Below are 15261 nucleotides of genomic sequence, written 5' to 3' on the forward strand. Positions count from 1 at the left end.
TCCCTAACCGGTGGCAAAGAGGAAGGGTGGGGCTGGGGAGGCAGCAAAGCACCATCAGAAGTCACAACATAGCTGCCAACCTTTGGACCAAAATACCCAAGTGCCAGGCCTTAAAGTAAATGAAAATTATTCACTTCACAATCAGGAGAAAATGCCATGGAATTGAAGTTGGAGCATATTCTTGAATTGGATTTTATTCTCCAGGGCCCTAAAGTTAACCAGCTGGAATCATTTTCTAAGGACCATTCTATTTAACCTTTGGAAACGAAGCATCTGCCTTTTAATGGAAAAACTACTTCTCACCGTAAAGATAGCACATGATGTTCTTGGCTTCTTTGGTCTCCAGAAAAGGAAACTCAGATATCTCCCCATGTCCTCGCTGTATCTTGAACCCCCTATATCAACAAAACAGGCCAGATTAATAGCTAACTTTATTTTTTAATAATAGGTAGAATGTACCAGCTCATCCAGAGAATACTAGACAGGGCAGCCTACACAGACATATCAGCCTCTCAAAAAGTCTCAGGAGGCTTAGGAAGCCACAGATTGAAGCGCCCCACATAACCAATCTCAAAGTCACTGTATTCAGACAAAAGGCCAAGTTTACCACCCACTCAAAGTTCTGTTCCTTAAAAAGCATTGACAATCAATTAATCAAATATTACTACTTTGCACAAGTCCATGCTGTGATGGACACAGTGAAGAGAGGTCCCTTCCTTAAGCATACTATAACCCAACTAAAGAACTAAGATCTGGAAGAACTAAGAAGTTGGTCAACAGCACAGGCACAGTATATGGATATCAGCAAGTTCAGACAGCCCATAGCCAACCACACTAAAGTCCATTGAACATCTTCTACTGCCTGTGGGCTCTGAACCAGAAAGGGTGGGGATGTGTGTGTCAGGCTACTTTCACTCTCCTGACCATTAGACAGGCAGCCTTCCAAGGAAGGTGGGGCCTGTTCTGTGGCATAAGCAGGGTTTCATTCTTAAGCCCTACCACCACTACACACACATCATTTAACATAGCCTTGCCCTCACCATAGAGCCTTTCATTCGTTTGTTAATTTGCTCATTTAACAGGTAATTATTGAATGGCCATTTTAAGCGAGGGACTGTGCTGGTTGTTGGGGGGAGACAGGGTTAAACAGGATGTGACCCCTAACCTCAGGAGCTGTGTACTCTGTTGTTAATGGTGGGCATTGGTGACAGATGGTCTGGCAATAGAAACTGTATGAATGTTAGGCTAAAGAGAAGCTCAGGAGGCTCCATGGGACTCCAACTGCTTACACTGAAAAAGCTGCTTGTCTTGTTCATTTCTGTACCTCCAACACCCATTACTGTGCCCAGCACACGGTAGGAGCTCAGTAAGTTTTTAGTGACATAATGAAAATCTTACTGGGGCCGACCAACCTCCAACTCTGTCTCTCCATGGCTTCTCCCCATTGGTCCTAAGCCTGACAGTTGACATCCTATGCCTAGATGAAAAGAGATGAGGGCACATGGCAGTTCTTCCAATAGGTCATAATATGTTGGAGTTGGGAGGAACTGGACAACATTTTCTGTATCACCCCCATCCCCTCCCATACATCATGTCCCCATAGTTGAGGTCCTTCATGAACCACTTGGGCCTTCATGCTTTCCTGATTCCTCATCCTGGATGTTCTTTTAAGAATATGCAAGTTGGTCAATGTCCCAATTAAAACTCAGGAATCCAGACCTTGACACAGAACCTTGAAGCTCCAGCTGGCTCAGTGGCAGGGAGCCACCTCCTTCTCTGAGATAATGGGCTGTGGAAACCGTAATTTTGTCTTCTAGTTGTGGCTTCCCACACGACCAGGGCCTCCTGCAGGCCCTGGAGCCCCAGGGAGGCAGAGCCATTCTAGAGAAAGCTGAGAAAAATAGGGATGAAGAGGTCCTTGGAGGAGACTGAGAAGTGACCTCAGTCACTTGGGGGAGGGGGGGACAGTGGCCCTTGAGGCACAGCAAGCAAATGAGCTAACAGGAAATGGTGGGGGCTGTGAAGGGGTAGCCAGGAGGTATGAGGCAACTGCCCCCTCAAGTAAGACAGGCTAAGTAAGGTAAGGTCCAGCAGGGACCCAGAGTCCCAACCCTTCAGCCAGAAAGCACTTCAGAATCAGTCCAGAGTGGTCTTGGGACATGTCAAAGCCCCCCAGCTGGCTAGCAGCATGATAGGGTTTGAACCAGTTCTCCTGATTTCTACTCTGGAGTTTTTTTTCTCATCACCTTGCTACCTCCCAGATATGGGTCTCATGGGAGAGTTCTTGGCCTGTCACATCCTGAATAATCTCCCTTCACAGATGATTCCTGCTTGTCATGCAGGGCTGGGCTTTTCTGGATGGGTGGCTTTTTTAACCCTCCAATGCCAGCTGTTGCCCTGTCTCTAGCCATTCCCTTCCTAGGAAAGATCGAGTGGGGTCTTCAGTGGCCACATGAGGCCTTATGACCCTGGGGAGGAATGATAGGCAGCCTGGGACCCAGCCCAGCAGCAGACCTCCCAGGGACAGTGGGCACATGCCTTGGCATCAGGGCATGCTGATCCTTTTCTCCAGAGAGGGCAGTGTGGGGGGAGGAGGGGGTGGAATCCAGCGACTTCTCAGGCCATAAGAATTCCTGCTCTCCCCCTCAGTCTGACCCTCGTTCTGCCCGTCTGGGCCACGGCAATGCCCACGCGCAGGGCAGCGGGGGAAAAGGAAGGAGAGACGGGTTTGCTGGTTTGCTTGGCCGGGCACCAGGAGCGTGAGCCCTGCCCCTCTCCGCGGACTGTCTCCACTCGCTCCTCTCCCCCTCTCCGCCTGCCTGTCCCTCCGGGCTGCTCGGGCGCCACCACTACTGTCCCCAACCCGCCCCGCCAGCCAGGCCAAAGGGCGGCGTGACTCACGGCGCTGCCACCAGCCCACAGCTTGCCCACAGCGTATAAAGGCTGCGGGGTTGAAAGGTGGCAGAGCCTTGCCCGACCTGGCCCGAGGCGCACAGAGTATGGCCGGAGGCGCGGAGCGAGGCCGCGGGGACGCGGGCTGGGGGCTGCGCGGCGCCCTGGCCGCCGTGGCCCTGCTCTCGGCGATCAATGCTGTGGGCACGGTGTTCGCGCTGTGCCAGTGGCGCGGGCTGAGCGCGGCGCTGCGAGCGCTGGAGGCGCAGCGTGGCCGGGAGCAGCGCGAGGACAGCGCCCTGCGCGCCTTCCTGGCGGAGCTGAGTCACGCACCTCGCCGGGCGCCCGCGCCACCGCCAGATCCTGTGAGCGCCGCGCGCAACAAGCGCAGCCACGGCGGGGAGCCGGCGCAGCACATCCGCGCCGAGAGCCACGACATGCTGTTGATGATGACCTACTCCATGGTGCCGGTAGGCGGGGTCTCAGCTCCCCCTGACGCCCCCGCCGGGGTGAGCGGCGTACAGTGTGGGGAGAGAGCCCTAGACGCCCTCTCCTCCCCCGGCCAGACGGCAAGGTGCCGTGGGGAGAGGTCCTGGGTGTGAGCCCTCTGGGGAAGTCACCTTGGCAAGCACCTTAACCCTCTGGGGTCAGTTTCTTCATTGTTAAATGGGGGAGGGAGTGAAGGGGTAAGTCTTCCACCTCTGACGTCGTTCAGTCTGCAGATAAATGAGCGGAGTAGGCAGTGTTTTTAAGAGCCTGCTTCCTAACTTTGGACATAAGTTTTCACCTTCTGGTGTGCCAGGAGCCACAGCAGCCCCGGGCTGTGCCTGTGCAATTCGTAGGGGCCCCCTGAGAGCACGGAGGTAGCATTTCTGAGAGAGCGCAGGCTTCTTCAATAAAGGTTTCTTTCCCTGGCATGATCTAGTGGTCTGGCGTTTCACCTGGCCTCGGCTCATCAGCACAAGACTGCCGACCTAATAGTCTCTGTTTAAGTGAAAACAATCAGCCCTAATTTTACCAACCCCGGGACCTTTCTACGGAGAAACTTAATCTTGTGTCTAAAGTGCTTAAAAATAGTGGAAATCAACATAGCGCAATTTTCTTAAAACGCAATGTCAAAGCTGAGGTTCATCATATGGGCTCTAAAAAGTCTATGGAACTTCAGAAAATGTCAGCGTGTGCTCTCGCAGGCGCGTGCATCTAGGGAGAGTCCATAGCTTTTCGTTAGATTTTCAAAGGGGCTCCATTGCAGTACCCCCAGAAGGTTTAAGAAACACTGCTGTTAAAAAAAGTATTTAAAGCAAAGCCTCAGAAATCTGTTTTCTAGTGTTAACTTTCTTTGCTTTTGCTGATTTTAACTCAGTAATTATACATTTAGATCACATTGCAGTTCCCCATTTCATTTCATTATCCGTTACAACCACTATGGTCTTATTTCACTTTAAAATTACAAAGATTTCAGTTCTGTCACCTCAAGTCACGTGTGAGCCATATTTTGGAATCCTAGGTATTTGAAGATAAATCCACTTAAACCTGTTATAGAAGTTTAAAAATATCTTACATGAGCTGAAGTGCTTTTAAAACTACATGGAGGACTTCCCTGGTGGCCCAGTGGTTGGGAGTCCGCCTGCCAATGCGAGGGGGGAGGGGGGAGGGGAGGAGGGGGGTGGGGGAAGAGTTCGTGTCCTGGTCCGGAAGGATCCCACATGCGGCATAGCGGCTGGGCCCCTGCACCACGGCTGCTGAGCCTGCGCTCTGGAGCCCCTGCGTGAGCCACAACTAGTGAGCCTGGGAGCCACAACTGCTGAGGCCCGCGCGCCTGGAGCCCATGCTCTGAGGCAGGAGGGGACCCTGCAATGAGGGGCCCGAGCACCGCGGCTGAGAGTGGCCCCGGCTCGCCGCGGCTGGAGAGGGCCCGTGGGCAGCGGCAGGGACCCAACGCAGCCAAAAATCAATCAATCAATCAAGGAGTATTTTATATAAAAAAGATAAAGTAAAACTACATGGAAGTACTACACACTTCAAACACATCTTTTGAGAAAGATCACATTTTCCATTCCTGGATTCAGTTTTTACCCACGTTATCATTTAGAAATCTGGGCCCAAGCAAAAATTTCGAAAAAAAGAACTCTGTAAAACAAAGAGATCTCCTTAAGAGAATTCACTCTTTCTTGGCTCTCCACCACGCATTTTGAGGGGTTTTTGAAATCATCTGAGAAGGATGCATCTGAACATCAACATTTTATATTTTTAATCCTGCTTTTAAGGTAGAGGCTTATGTATCCAAATTGCATCCTGTTCGGTCGCTAACCCAAGAGAACGCAGAGACTCATTTCTGTGTCAATATGAAAGCTGATTTAACTACCACCACCTGCTCTGTTGCAAGTCAGCAGAAACATTACATTTGTCAGGCTGAGAAGCACTTGTAGATTATCCCCAACTCATCTTCCACTTGCAATGGGTGTGCTTTGACCTTTTGGAGTCACTGAGGGACTTTCTATGCAGGCCAGGAGAAAGCCACTATCATATTCCTCTTGGGAGTAGTTCTCAAACAGTAGGCTTAGGGATCACCTGGGAACATATTAAAAATGCAGATTTCAGGGCCCCACCCTCAGATTTGTAGAATTATAATCTCCAGAATTGGCTTCCTTCCTGATCCCCATTTCCCCCACCTTCCCAACCCCTTGATGAGTTTCATACAGGTGGTCTAGGTGCCACACTTTGAGAAAAGCTCCTCTAGCCCATGGCTTCTTTAATGCGCATGTGAATATTTTGGGGATCTTGTTAAAATACAGATTCTGATTCAGAAGGTCTAAGTTGGGGCCTGAGCTTCTGCGTTTGTAGCAAGTTCCCGCTGACATCAGTGCTGCTGGTCTGAGAAAAACACTTTGAATAACACCGTTCCAGAGCAGTGGTTGCACATTGAAATCATATGGGGAGTTTAAACATGACTGATACCTAGGCCCCACCTCCCAGAGATTCTGAATTAATTGATAGGGGTGGTGCCCACTCACCAACACAAAGGACCTTGGCATGCCTTCCTGATGACGGTCAGCTGTGTTAAGCATCGCACGCTCATCAGTTCTCCCTTGAGGCCTCTACTTTGGGCAGAGGAACCAACTTAATTGGTGAAAAGCCCTTTACATACTTTATTTTAGCAACACTCTCACCATTCACCTTTGCAGATTTTTCTCATTTTTACTCTCTGTTTTTCTCAGAACAGAGCATTATTCACATGAGGAAACAATTTTTAAGAACTTTCTCAGGGCCCCTTGAGTAGAAAAGCTGCTAAGAGAACTATTTAGTGTACAGCATGGAGTTCAATGTGCTCACTTTTGAAGGTTGAAGTCTACACTTTCCCTTGCCCTTTTATATAGCACCAGTAGGTCTTGAATGAGGGTGAAATCAGAAGCCCCATGTCCTTAGAGATCTAGGAACAAAGAAGTAAGCTGTATGCAGACTAATTTCAGCATTTCAAAAAGTCTTCCAAAAAAGTCTTCTTAAGCCAACTGACACTTCTAAGTTCTGTGCTTTTGGCTGAAAGTACATCAACTCAGCGTGGTCATTCTGGTTAGCACAGTCTGACCGGAAACTGATTGGCAGCTGTAAATGACTTTGTTGAAAGGGCAACATAACTAATTATTACTTAAGTACAGTTAGTTTGGTACGGCCAAACACATTAAATCTTTAAAAGTAAGTGGCTACTTTGGAGAAAAGTAATAAAAGGGGCCCTGGGTACCAGTGAGTAATGGAACCCATCTGCCAGGAACTCCTGCAGGAGATGCTGCTTCTGTTTAGTCTCCACTCCCTCACCACCCCTCTTCTCCCTCTTCCTCTCATCAGTTGCTCTTTCTCACCCATTCTTCAGATCTCACTCTTATTGATGTTCTGGTAGCTTTATCATCCTCCCTGAAATCTTAGGTCAAGCACCCAAGAAAGTTTCACTTCTCACAATGTGCACCTTAACAAGCTTTAAATAGATCAAAGATTTACATTTAAAAAATGAAACTCTAAAATTGCTAGAAGAAAATATGAGTAAATTCATTTTTAATTTTGGAATGGGGAATACCTTTCTTTCAAACTATAACTCAAAAGCCTGAAGCAAACAATGAAATAAGTAAATTTAACCACATTTAAAAGGCACACACAACAACAAAACTGCATCACAAACAATAAAAACAGATGCATACACCATAAACAGAGGCAAAAGATAAATGACAAACTGGAAAGAAATATTTGCAGCTCATATCATAGGTACAGGGCTACTCTTCTGAATATATATAGCAGTTCTAGAAGTTGATTTAAAAAGATAAGAATTTAATGGGGAAATCTGCAACAGAAATAGGAATTCAGTAGGAGTATGGAACAGATAGTTCTCAGGAAAAGAAATACAAATTTCTCTTAAAAACACAGGAAAAGAACTCTTGATTCAAAAATGCAAATTACAACTGCTCTGAAATATAATTTTTACCTGTCAGAATGGCAACTGCAAAGGTTTGTCGACATATTCTGTTGGGGAAACTGAAGGGAAACAGACATGCTCTTGCATTGCTGTTTGGAGTGCAAAATGCTACAACCCATATGGAAGCCAATTTGGCAATACCTTTGGATTACAAACCCATTTACCCTCTGACCCAGTAATCTTGCTTGTGGGAATTTATCCTGCACAACAGACTTTATCACCTCTGAAATGACGTATGCACATGGTTATTCATTGCAGAATATTTGTAAAAAGAGAAGACTATTAACCTGTGTCCACTACAGGACTAGTTAAATAAACTGACCTATACATCCACTGGGATACGAGGTAGCTGTAAAACAAGAATAAGTAAATTCTCTGTGTTCTGCTATGGGAACAATCCCCAGGATATATTTTAAGTGACAAAAGTGTAAGGAAGAAGGGGGAAAAAATAAATGAAATTAACAAAAGTATTTACTTAGGGAGGGTGGGGATGAGGTGGGAATGAGCCTTTCACTGCATAGCTTTGTGCATCATTTTGACTTTTGAACCATGTGATTGTGTTACTCTTATCGTGAGTGAAAAGGCCATAAGCACAAGGTTGCATGGCAGCTGCCCCTGGGCTGGGGGCCATAGGGCATGGTAGGGACTGCTCCAGCCCACGGTTCATGTGCTGTGTCTATAGGGGAGGCTTTTGCTGTGGCTGCTGTATGAGAACGAGAGCCCAGTGTGCCTGATCTTTTAATTTTGTCAAGAAAAGTAAAAAATCTGACATTTTATGTGAAATCTCTTGGCTTTGAAGTATTGACAAAAATTCCCTCAAAATGTTTTTGAATTGACTGGCAGTGTGTTGGGCAAACAACACTCACATTGTTAGGGGCCAAGTTAGGACTTCCAAGCTTAGTTTGCAGCAGGCTCACCTCATAATAATGAGTAGTTTTGAACAAAAATGGCTTTATTTAGTTCCAGCACAACCTCCACCCCCACCACTGATTTCCCAGCCTGGTTCTGAAAGGATAGTGGTATCTAGACCATTGTTATCATTATTGGTGGTTAAATGGAGATGGTTTTTTGCATTCAGTTTGGTTTGGTTTGTTTCATTTTGTTTTGTTTCTGGCTGTCTCTAAACATTAACTCCACCTTCGGAGGATGGAGATTTCCTGTCACTATGGCTTTTCACAAACATGTGTTCTGAAGGTCATTCTCAAGGAGGAGATTCCAGCTATGTTAAGCAGTAATGCATTATAGCAAACAGAACTTTTCATGATGATTGCTATGAGGTACACTTATATGGATCTATGCATTATCTTGTTTACAGGGGACAAAAATTACATTACCTGTAGTTACAACTTCTGCTTGTATGGATGCTATATTTCCTTGAAGGAAAGGAAGGTAACCCCTGCCTTTCCCACTCGAACTGGGTCACTTCCAGGGTGTAAAAGCTGAGGATTTAGACCAGGGGTTAACAAACTATGGCCTAAGGTCAAATCAAGGCTGCTACTTGTTTTTGTGCAGCCCATGACTTAAGAATGATTTTTAAATTTATAAATGGATAGGAAAAAAAAAATAAAAAGAGGAATAATATTTCACGACACCTGAACATTATATGAAATTCAGGTTTCAGTAACCATAAATACAGTTTTACTGGAATACATCCATGCCCACTTGTTTATGTACTGTCTGTGGCTGCTTGACACATGACAACCGGAGAACTGAGTAGTTGTGCCAGAGACCATACGGCCCACGAAGCCTAATATATTTTCTGTCTTGTCCTTTGCAGAAAACTTTGCCAACCTCTCATTTAGACAGTGGTCCATGGGAACGGAGGGGTGCTAGGGATGGTTCCTTTGGAGAGCTAATTTAGTAAAATCAGGGTTCTTCCAGCATAGGGTTAACCCTGGAGTTTAAGACCTCCCACAAGGAAACAGAGCCCAGGACAGAGCTGCCCTGAGACTGTGGTTTCACTCTAGAGGGAGGCTGTGGGGCTGAACCAGCCCTTAAGCCTTTGCTCCCCATAAGCTGACTTCCCAAGTCAAGAGCAGTCAGTGTTAGGACAGCTTTTAGCCACCCATTTAACCCCATATCTAGGCCTTGTTTCACACCGCATCTATTCTCTTCAGTTGAAGGGGAGAAACATATACCCCATTAGGTCCTGTCACATGAAGTGGACCCTAATGAGAGCTCAGAGGCCTGATAGAGCAGAACAAAAAAAGACTGGGCAGCCAAAGTAATAACCCACACGGAGAGACTGGGAGGTGGGTTTCTGTGGCCTTCCTCATAGCAGCATGTGCACGTGGGCACTTGGGATGTCACACCTGACACTGTGGGGTTAATTTGCATGTTAGAAGCCATTTCCAGGTATCAAGGGTAAGAGAGAATTTGAAGCTACATCTCTGCTAAGACTGTGTCTGGTATTGGTACTGTGAACACACCCATAAACTTCACTCACGTATCAGGTCATGATGGTATGTGAGGAAGACAGGAGAGAGTTGGCCCCTTAGCTACATCCTTCAGACACTTTCTTCATTGACACATATTTTGCACACATGAAAATAAAGCATTCAGTGTAGATGTACAGTTGTCATGATTCTCTAAGGATTTATGTGAGAAACAAATGGGTCAAGACTGAGCATCTGGACCCGTAGGGACAGGGAAGTTGTGTTGACCACATGAAAGGCATTAAACCATTTGGACCTGCTCTCAGGTCCTGTGGCTATTCAAAAGTTCTTAGCTTCTTTCTAGCCAAAGCAGCAGAGGTGAGGGCAACAGGAACAAGCCTGCTGAGCCTTTACAGCCTGAGCAGGTTGGACCTGCTTGGGCCTGGTGAATTGTCCACTCTCATCTTTTTCTGCTGTTTCCCTGCCTTTCCTTCAACCTTCACTGCCACTGTGCCAAGGATAAAATGAACTCAAAGTCATGGTCCCCCCCTGGAAAAGTGCCACTCCACTCTGGAGAGACAGCAGAATCCCTCAGACCTGCCTGTCATTTTGTACCACTGCCCACTAGATGACAGGCGAGATCCTTGGGCGGAGAGCCCTGTCTGGGTGAGTTGCAAAACAACTGCTCAGATCACGGGTCTTCCAATGCCAAGGGGCTGTTCATCCTCTGTAAAGCCCATGTCTCAGGATCCATCTTTGGCTGTTCCAAGCTCACCTCCACATGGTGCTACTGCCACCTTCAGCCATTGTGTTCCTGCCCTTAACTTGAGAGGCCTGGGATTCCTTCTTCACAGTCAGGTTTGCAGCCCAATTCTCTCTCCCTGATGCTTCCCTGAGGTATGTTGTGGCAGTCGTCTGACGCACGAGTCAGACGGATTCTCATCCCGGGCCCACAGCTTGGTAGCTGTGTGACCTTGGGCAAGTCTTTTAATTTCCCCAACCCTCAGTTTCCTCCTCTGTAAGATTAAGATAATAGTATGCACCTCATAGGGCTGTTAGGAGGTTTAAGGGAAATAATGTAGGTAAAGGACAGTGCCTGGTATAGTCAGATTTCCAGTAAGTGTTCATTGTTGCTGTTACTGAGATTAACCACTATGACTTTATCATGCAGCCCTCCTTGTCCAAAGCCCTCAGTATCTTGTTTCTGGGTTTACTCTTCATCTCCACTTTCTTCAGAATGCCAAGTTGTCTGATCATATGTGCTTTTATCAGCTGCTGTTTCGGGATCATATTTGGCCTTTTGAAGCCTAGGGTGGCATCACACCAACCTAAATCATCTTGTCATTGAAAACAAAACAGAATTAGCCTTGATATGGGAACAAGCCTTCTTCAACAGTTCAGGCTTTCCTGGGGCCTCACCCCTTCTTCATGGCCACTGATGACGAGGTTTGACACCCACTAGAAGAGAGTCACATTCACCCCATTTCTGACTGGCGTAGCTGTTGTTAACTCCTGCTGATTCCTGTTGGTGGCAGTCCTGAAAAAAGTTTTGGGTGCTTTCATTTGGAAAATTGACAAAATGTGAGTGGAAGGTAGAGCAAAAAACTTCTAAGAAAGGAGAACAATTTACTTCTTAGGGGTCTCATGTTCTCTAGGATATAGGTACCTATGTGAGAACTATCAAAATAGTCTTTATATCTGATAAAACATACTTATCTGGAAAAAAAGACATTTAAAAAAAAAATCTACATTATTCAAACTCTCCTTCCCTCCCTCCCCCCGCACCAGAAAAAATCCTTCGCCAAATCTAGTTGACATTCAAGCTTCATTTACATGCATTTTATCTACAGACTAAAGGTCATGTTGTGTAAAACAAGAAGATGATTTTAGGTTGTAATTCTTCTACAAAGGGAGCATTTTTCAGCCCATCAGTTGCTTTTTTTTTTATGTAGCTCTTTGGGTTTTAATAGCTCTATATTTTAAGTAGATATAATTTACTTCTAGTCTGACTAAAGTTGAGACACAATTTTCTTTACTGAAAGGTAGAGTTAAAACAACAAGGCCAACTAAAGATCACTTAAAATGCAATTTGTTCTGAACACAATAGGTAGAAAAACCCCTTCATCTTGCCACTCAGAAAGTTTCTTGTGCTTATCAAAGTGCTGGGAACTTTGGAGATCCTGCATTGGCTGTATGTAAAAACTGAGAAGGACTTGGAAATGCATTTTGGATAACTGTACCCAAGCTAAAATGATGGGCTGGCAGCTGCAAAATAATTCCCCAGTTTTTCAGTAACTTAGTGTGATTGGGGTCTGGAATCCTTTCTCTCAAAGGTAGAAAAGGCCTTCTCCCTTTAGGCAGCATTTGAGGACCTTGGAATCAATCCCTGTGAACAGGAAGACCTTTAGAGAAAAATCCTTTACAGTAAGCATCAGGGCAGTGACAAAGAGAGAAAATCAATCCTCACTAAAGTGATGAAGGCAGGTTTCATGGAGGAGACAGAACTTGTAATGGGCAATGAAGCGTTGGTGAGATTTGAGCAGGCAAGGAGGGAAAATCATTCCAAGTTCAGGTAATAACTTGAGCCAAGGTCTAGGGACAGGAATGAATGTAGTACAAGTCTTGGAAGAGCAAGAAGCTTTCCTGCACTGGGGAGTTTGGGCTGTGGGAGAGGAATTAAGATGGCTACATGAGAGAGAGCCTTGAATTTCTACATTTGAAAAGTTGAGAATGAATCTGATGGGCAATTGGGAGCATTTTTCAAGGGGCAATCATGAAGAATGTGGTTTTATAGGACAGGTCTGGCTGTACAATGCAGGAAGGACTGCACAGGGGAGACAAGAGACAGGAAGAAAGTTAGGAAATTATTGTATTAGTCCAGGCAGGAAATGGTTCTGTCTGGCTAAGGTGATGGCATCAGAAATGGAGAAGATATAGATCCTAGAAATACCAAGAAATAAGGATGCATTGAAGTTGGGAACTAATTGGATATAAGAAAGAGAAAGGAGCCACCTGGTCCAGATCCATCCAAAGATGGTAGCATCTTGGACAGAATTGAGGAACCTAAAGTGGGTTAGTTTAGAAGTGAGGATGCTAAATTTGTTTTGAGACTGAATATGAGAGGAAAAAGAGAAAAGGAAAACTGAAGGGTAAAAGAATATTCAAGGAAAGGAGAACCCATTTCTTCCAAGAAGAATTCTGTCTTCTCTATGAGAGAGGTCTTTACAAGTCTAAAAATTAAAAGACAGACCCGAAAGCCTTTATGTGTGTTTACTCCTAGCTCCCCTCTTAGCTGTGTGACCTTTAACAGATCACTCAACCTCTCTGAATCTCAGTTTCCTCATTCTTAAGAAGGCAATGACAGTAGTATCTACCTTAGATGTTATCGTAAGGATTCAATTCAATAATCTATGTGAAGTCCTTAGCATGGTGCCTAGAACTCAATATATGTTAGCTTGTTGTTACTGATATTTAGTATTTCTCAAATCCTTCCTTTTTGTGCTTCAGGGACTTTTGAAGCCTTGTAATTAAAACAATGGAGATTGAATCAATAGAACTTGCCAGAGAAAGGGCAGGTTCTAGAATAACTCCAAGGTCTGGCATCTCGGGTGCCATAAGGGAAACACACAGACTTCTAGAAAGAATGTTATTTCCCAGATAGTCATTTTTATGGTTCATGGGTTCAATATATATGCTTGGTATTGAATTTAGGGACGTTAATTATACTAAGGATAATTTGCAAATATTTTATTCATGTTCAAGGTGAACTCATGCATTTATCCTTTCATAGACCAAATCTTTTTGAACCCCATAGGAACAGCATGTTTGTCAAACCAACAGTTCCATCCAGCCAGTGTTCTGATGCTAACATCATCAACAATTATTTTGTGGGTGAGCATCTCAACCCAAGGACCTCCTCTAAATATTTTCTGGGCTAACCACTTGTAGCTATTCTCTGAGCGGAGGGAGGAGGAGACTGAGCAGGGAGTAGGTTGACAAAACATCTTCACAAATGTTTTTGCTATGTACAAAGAATGCCAAAGGGCAGAGTTTGGGATAATGGATTAATTCTTTGTCCATTCCCCCAACATTGGACAAGTTACTTAACTATGGTTTATGTATACTTTTCTGACTATAAGGTGAAGATAAGAATGCTTAGATAAAAATCAAAAATTAACTGAAGATGCTTGTTGAAGGAAACAATGTGAGCACAAAATATTGTTATTAACAGTTAGTGAGAGATTATTCCAGCAGTACTCCTGCTTCAGAAAACTCCATTAGAGACCTGGGGGAGACAAGTGATTCTTAGCTCACTTCAAAACACTCATCTCTTCCACCCCTAACCTCTTCTGCACTTATTGTCTGTATCACACAACTAAAACTTTGTTTGTGTACAGTTTTGGTCTCTAATTTGTCATCTTTGGTCACCTTGTCTCTTTAAATATATCTCCACTCTTCGCTAGACCTCTAGTGAGGTATTTGATGAATACCTCTTCACTCATAAAATGCATCCACAACTCAGCAAGGGCAAATATAGACTAAGGTATCTGACAGTCTCTGAACCTAGTTCCTTTTCATACTAAGAGTTTTGGACGTGTGTGTTAGTTTCGGCATGTAGTTACTGAGCACCTACTATATCACAGGCACAACTGTGGGTGCACAAGAAACAGTATGAACAAACCATGCAAATCCCTGTCCTGTTGGGGCTTATGTTCAGTGGGGGAAGGGGGGAGGAGCCGACAAGAACCAAAGTAAGTAAATTATCTACAATATTAGAAAGTGATGAGTGCTGTGAAGAGCAATAAAGCAGCGTTGAGGACTAGGGAGCAGGAAGGGGAAGATGCAACTGGAAGTCTTCTGGGTGGGGAAGGCCTCACTAAGAAGGTGACATTTGAGCAAAAACTTGAAGGAGGTGAGGGAGTGGGCCATGTGGAAATCTAGGGGCGGGCTGTTTAGGCAGAGGGAACAGCAAGTGCAAAGACCCTGAGATAGGAGAGTGTCCCCAGAGCACAAGGAACAGCAAGAAGACTGGGAGAGGATAACTGGGGGAAGGAAAGACAAGAGGACCAGTTCAAGTAGGGCCTTGCAGGCTGTTGTAAAGCCTTTATGGGGAGTCTTTGGAGGATTTTAGGCAGAGGAGTGATATGATCTGACCTGCCTTTTCAAAGGATCACTATGATGGGACTAGACTCTCTGTGTGGGGAGGGTGGGCAGTGGTAGCAGGGAGGCCATTTATTTAGCTACTGTAGTAAAAAAAGACAGTGGCTGAGGCCAGGGTGGTAGCAGTAGAATGATAAATGGACGGTGTCTAGATATGTCTGATGTCCAGCTGATGGAATTTGCTGACAGCTTGAATATGAGGGGGGGAAAAAAGGAGTTCACTGACTTCAGGGTTAGTGGCCAAGCAGTGGAAAGATAGAATTGCCATTAATGAGATAGAAGAATTGCAGATGGAATAATTTTGAGGGGAATATCAGGAGTTCAGTTTGGGGTATGTTGACATTGAGATTTCTGTTAGATGTTCAAGTGAAG

General features: G+C 45.2%; 1 protein-coding gene across 4 annotated transcripts in view; it reads left to right on the forward strand.

Annotated features, from left to right (window-relative positions):
* Window positions 1-2955: 2955 nt before the first annotated feature.
* The window catches only part of GLDN (gliomedin), a 68477-nt gene continuing 56171 nt past the window's right edge, over window positions 2956-15261 (forward strand). For 2 of the 4 annotated variants that reach the window (XM_060005239.1, XM_060005240.1), the window contains exon 1: window positions 2956-3401. In XM_060005239.1, coding sequence (XP_059861222.1) covers window positions 3000-3401 — 402 coding nt within the window. In that variant the 5' untranslated portion in view covers window positions 2956-2999. The remainder of the gene's footprint in view (window positions 3402-15261) is intronic. The other 2 variants (XM_060005241.1, XM_060005243.1) reach the window with 1 other exon arrangement.

Source organism: Delphinus delphis, chromosome 2, assembly GCF_949987515.2.
Source record: "Delphinus delphis chromosome 2, mDelDel1.2, whole genome shotgun sequence".
NCBI lineage: Eukaryota > Metazoa > Chordata > Mammalia > Artiodactyla > Delphinidae > Delphinus > Delphinus delphis.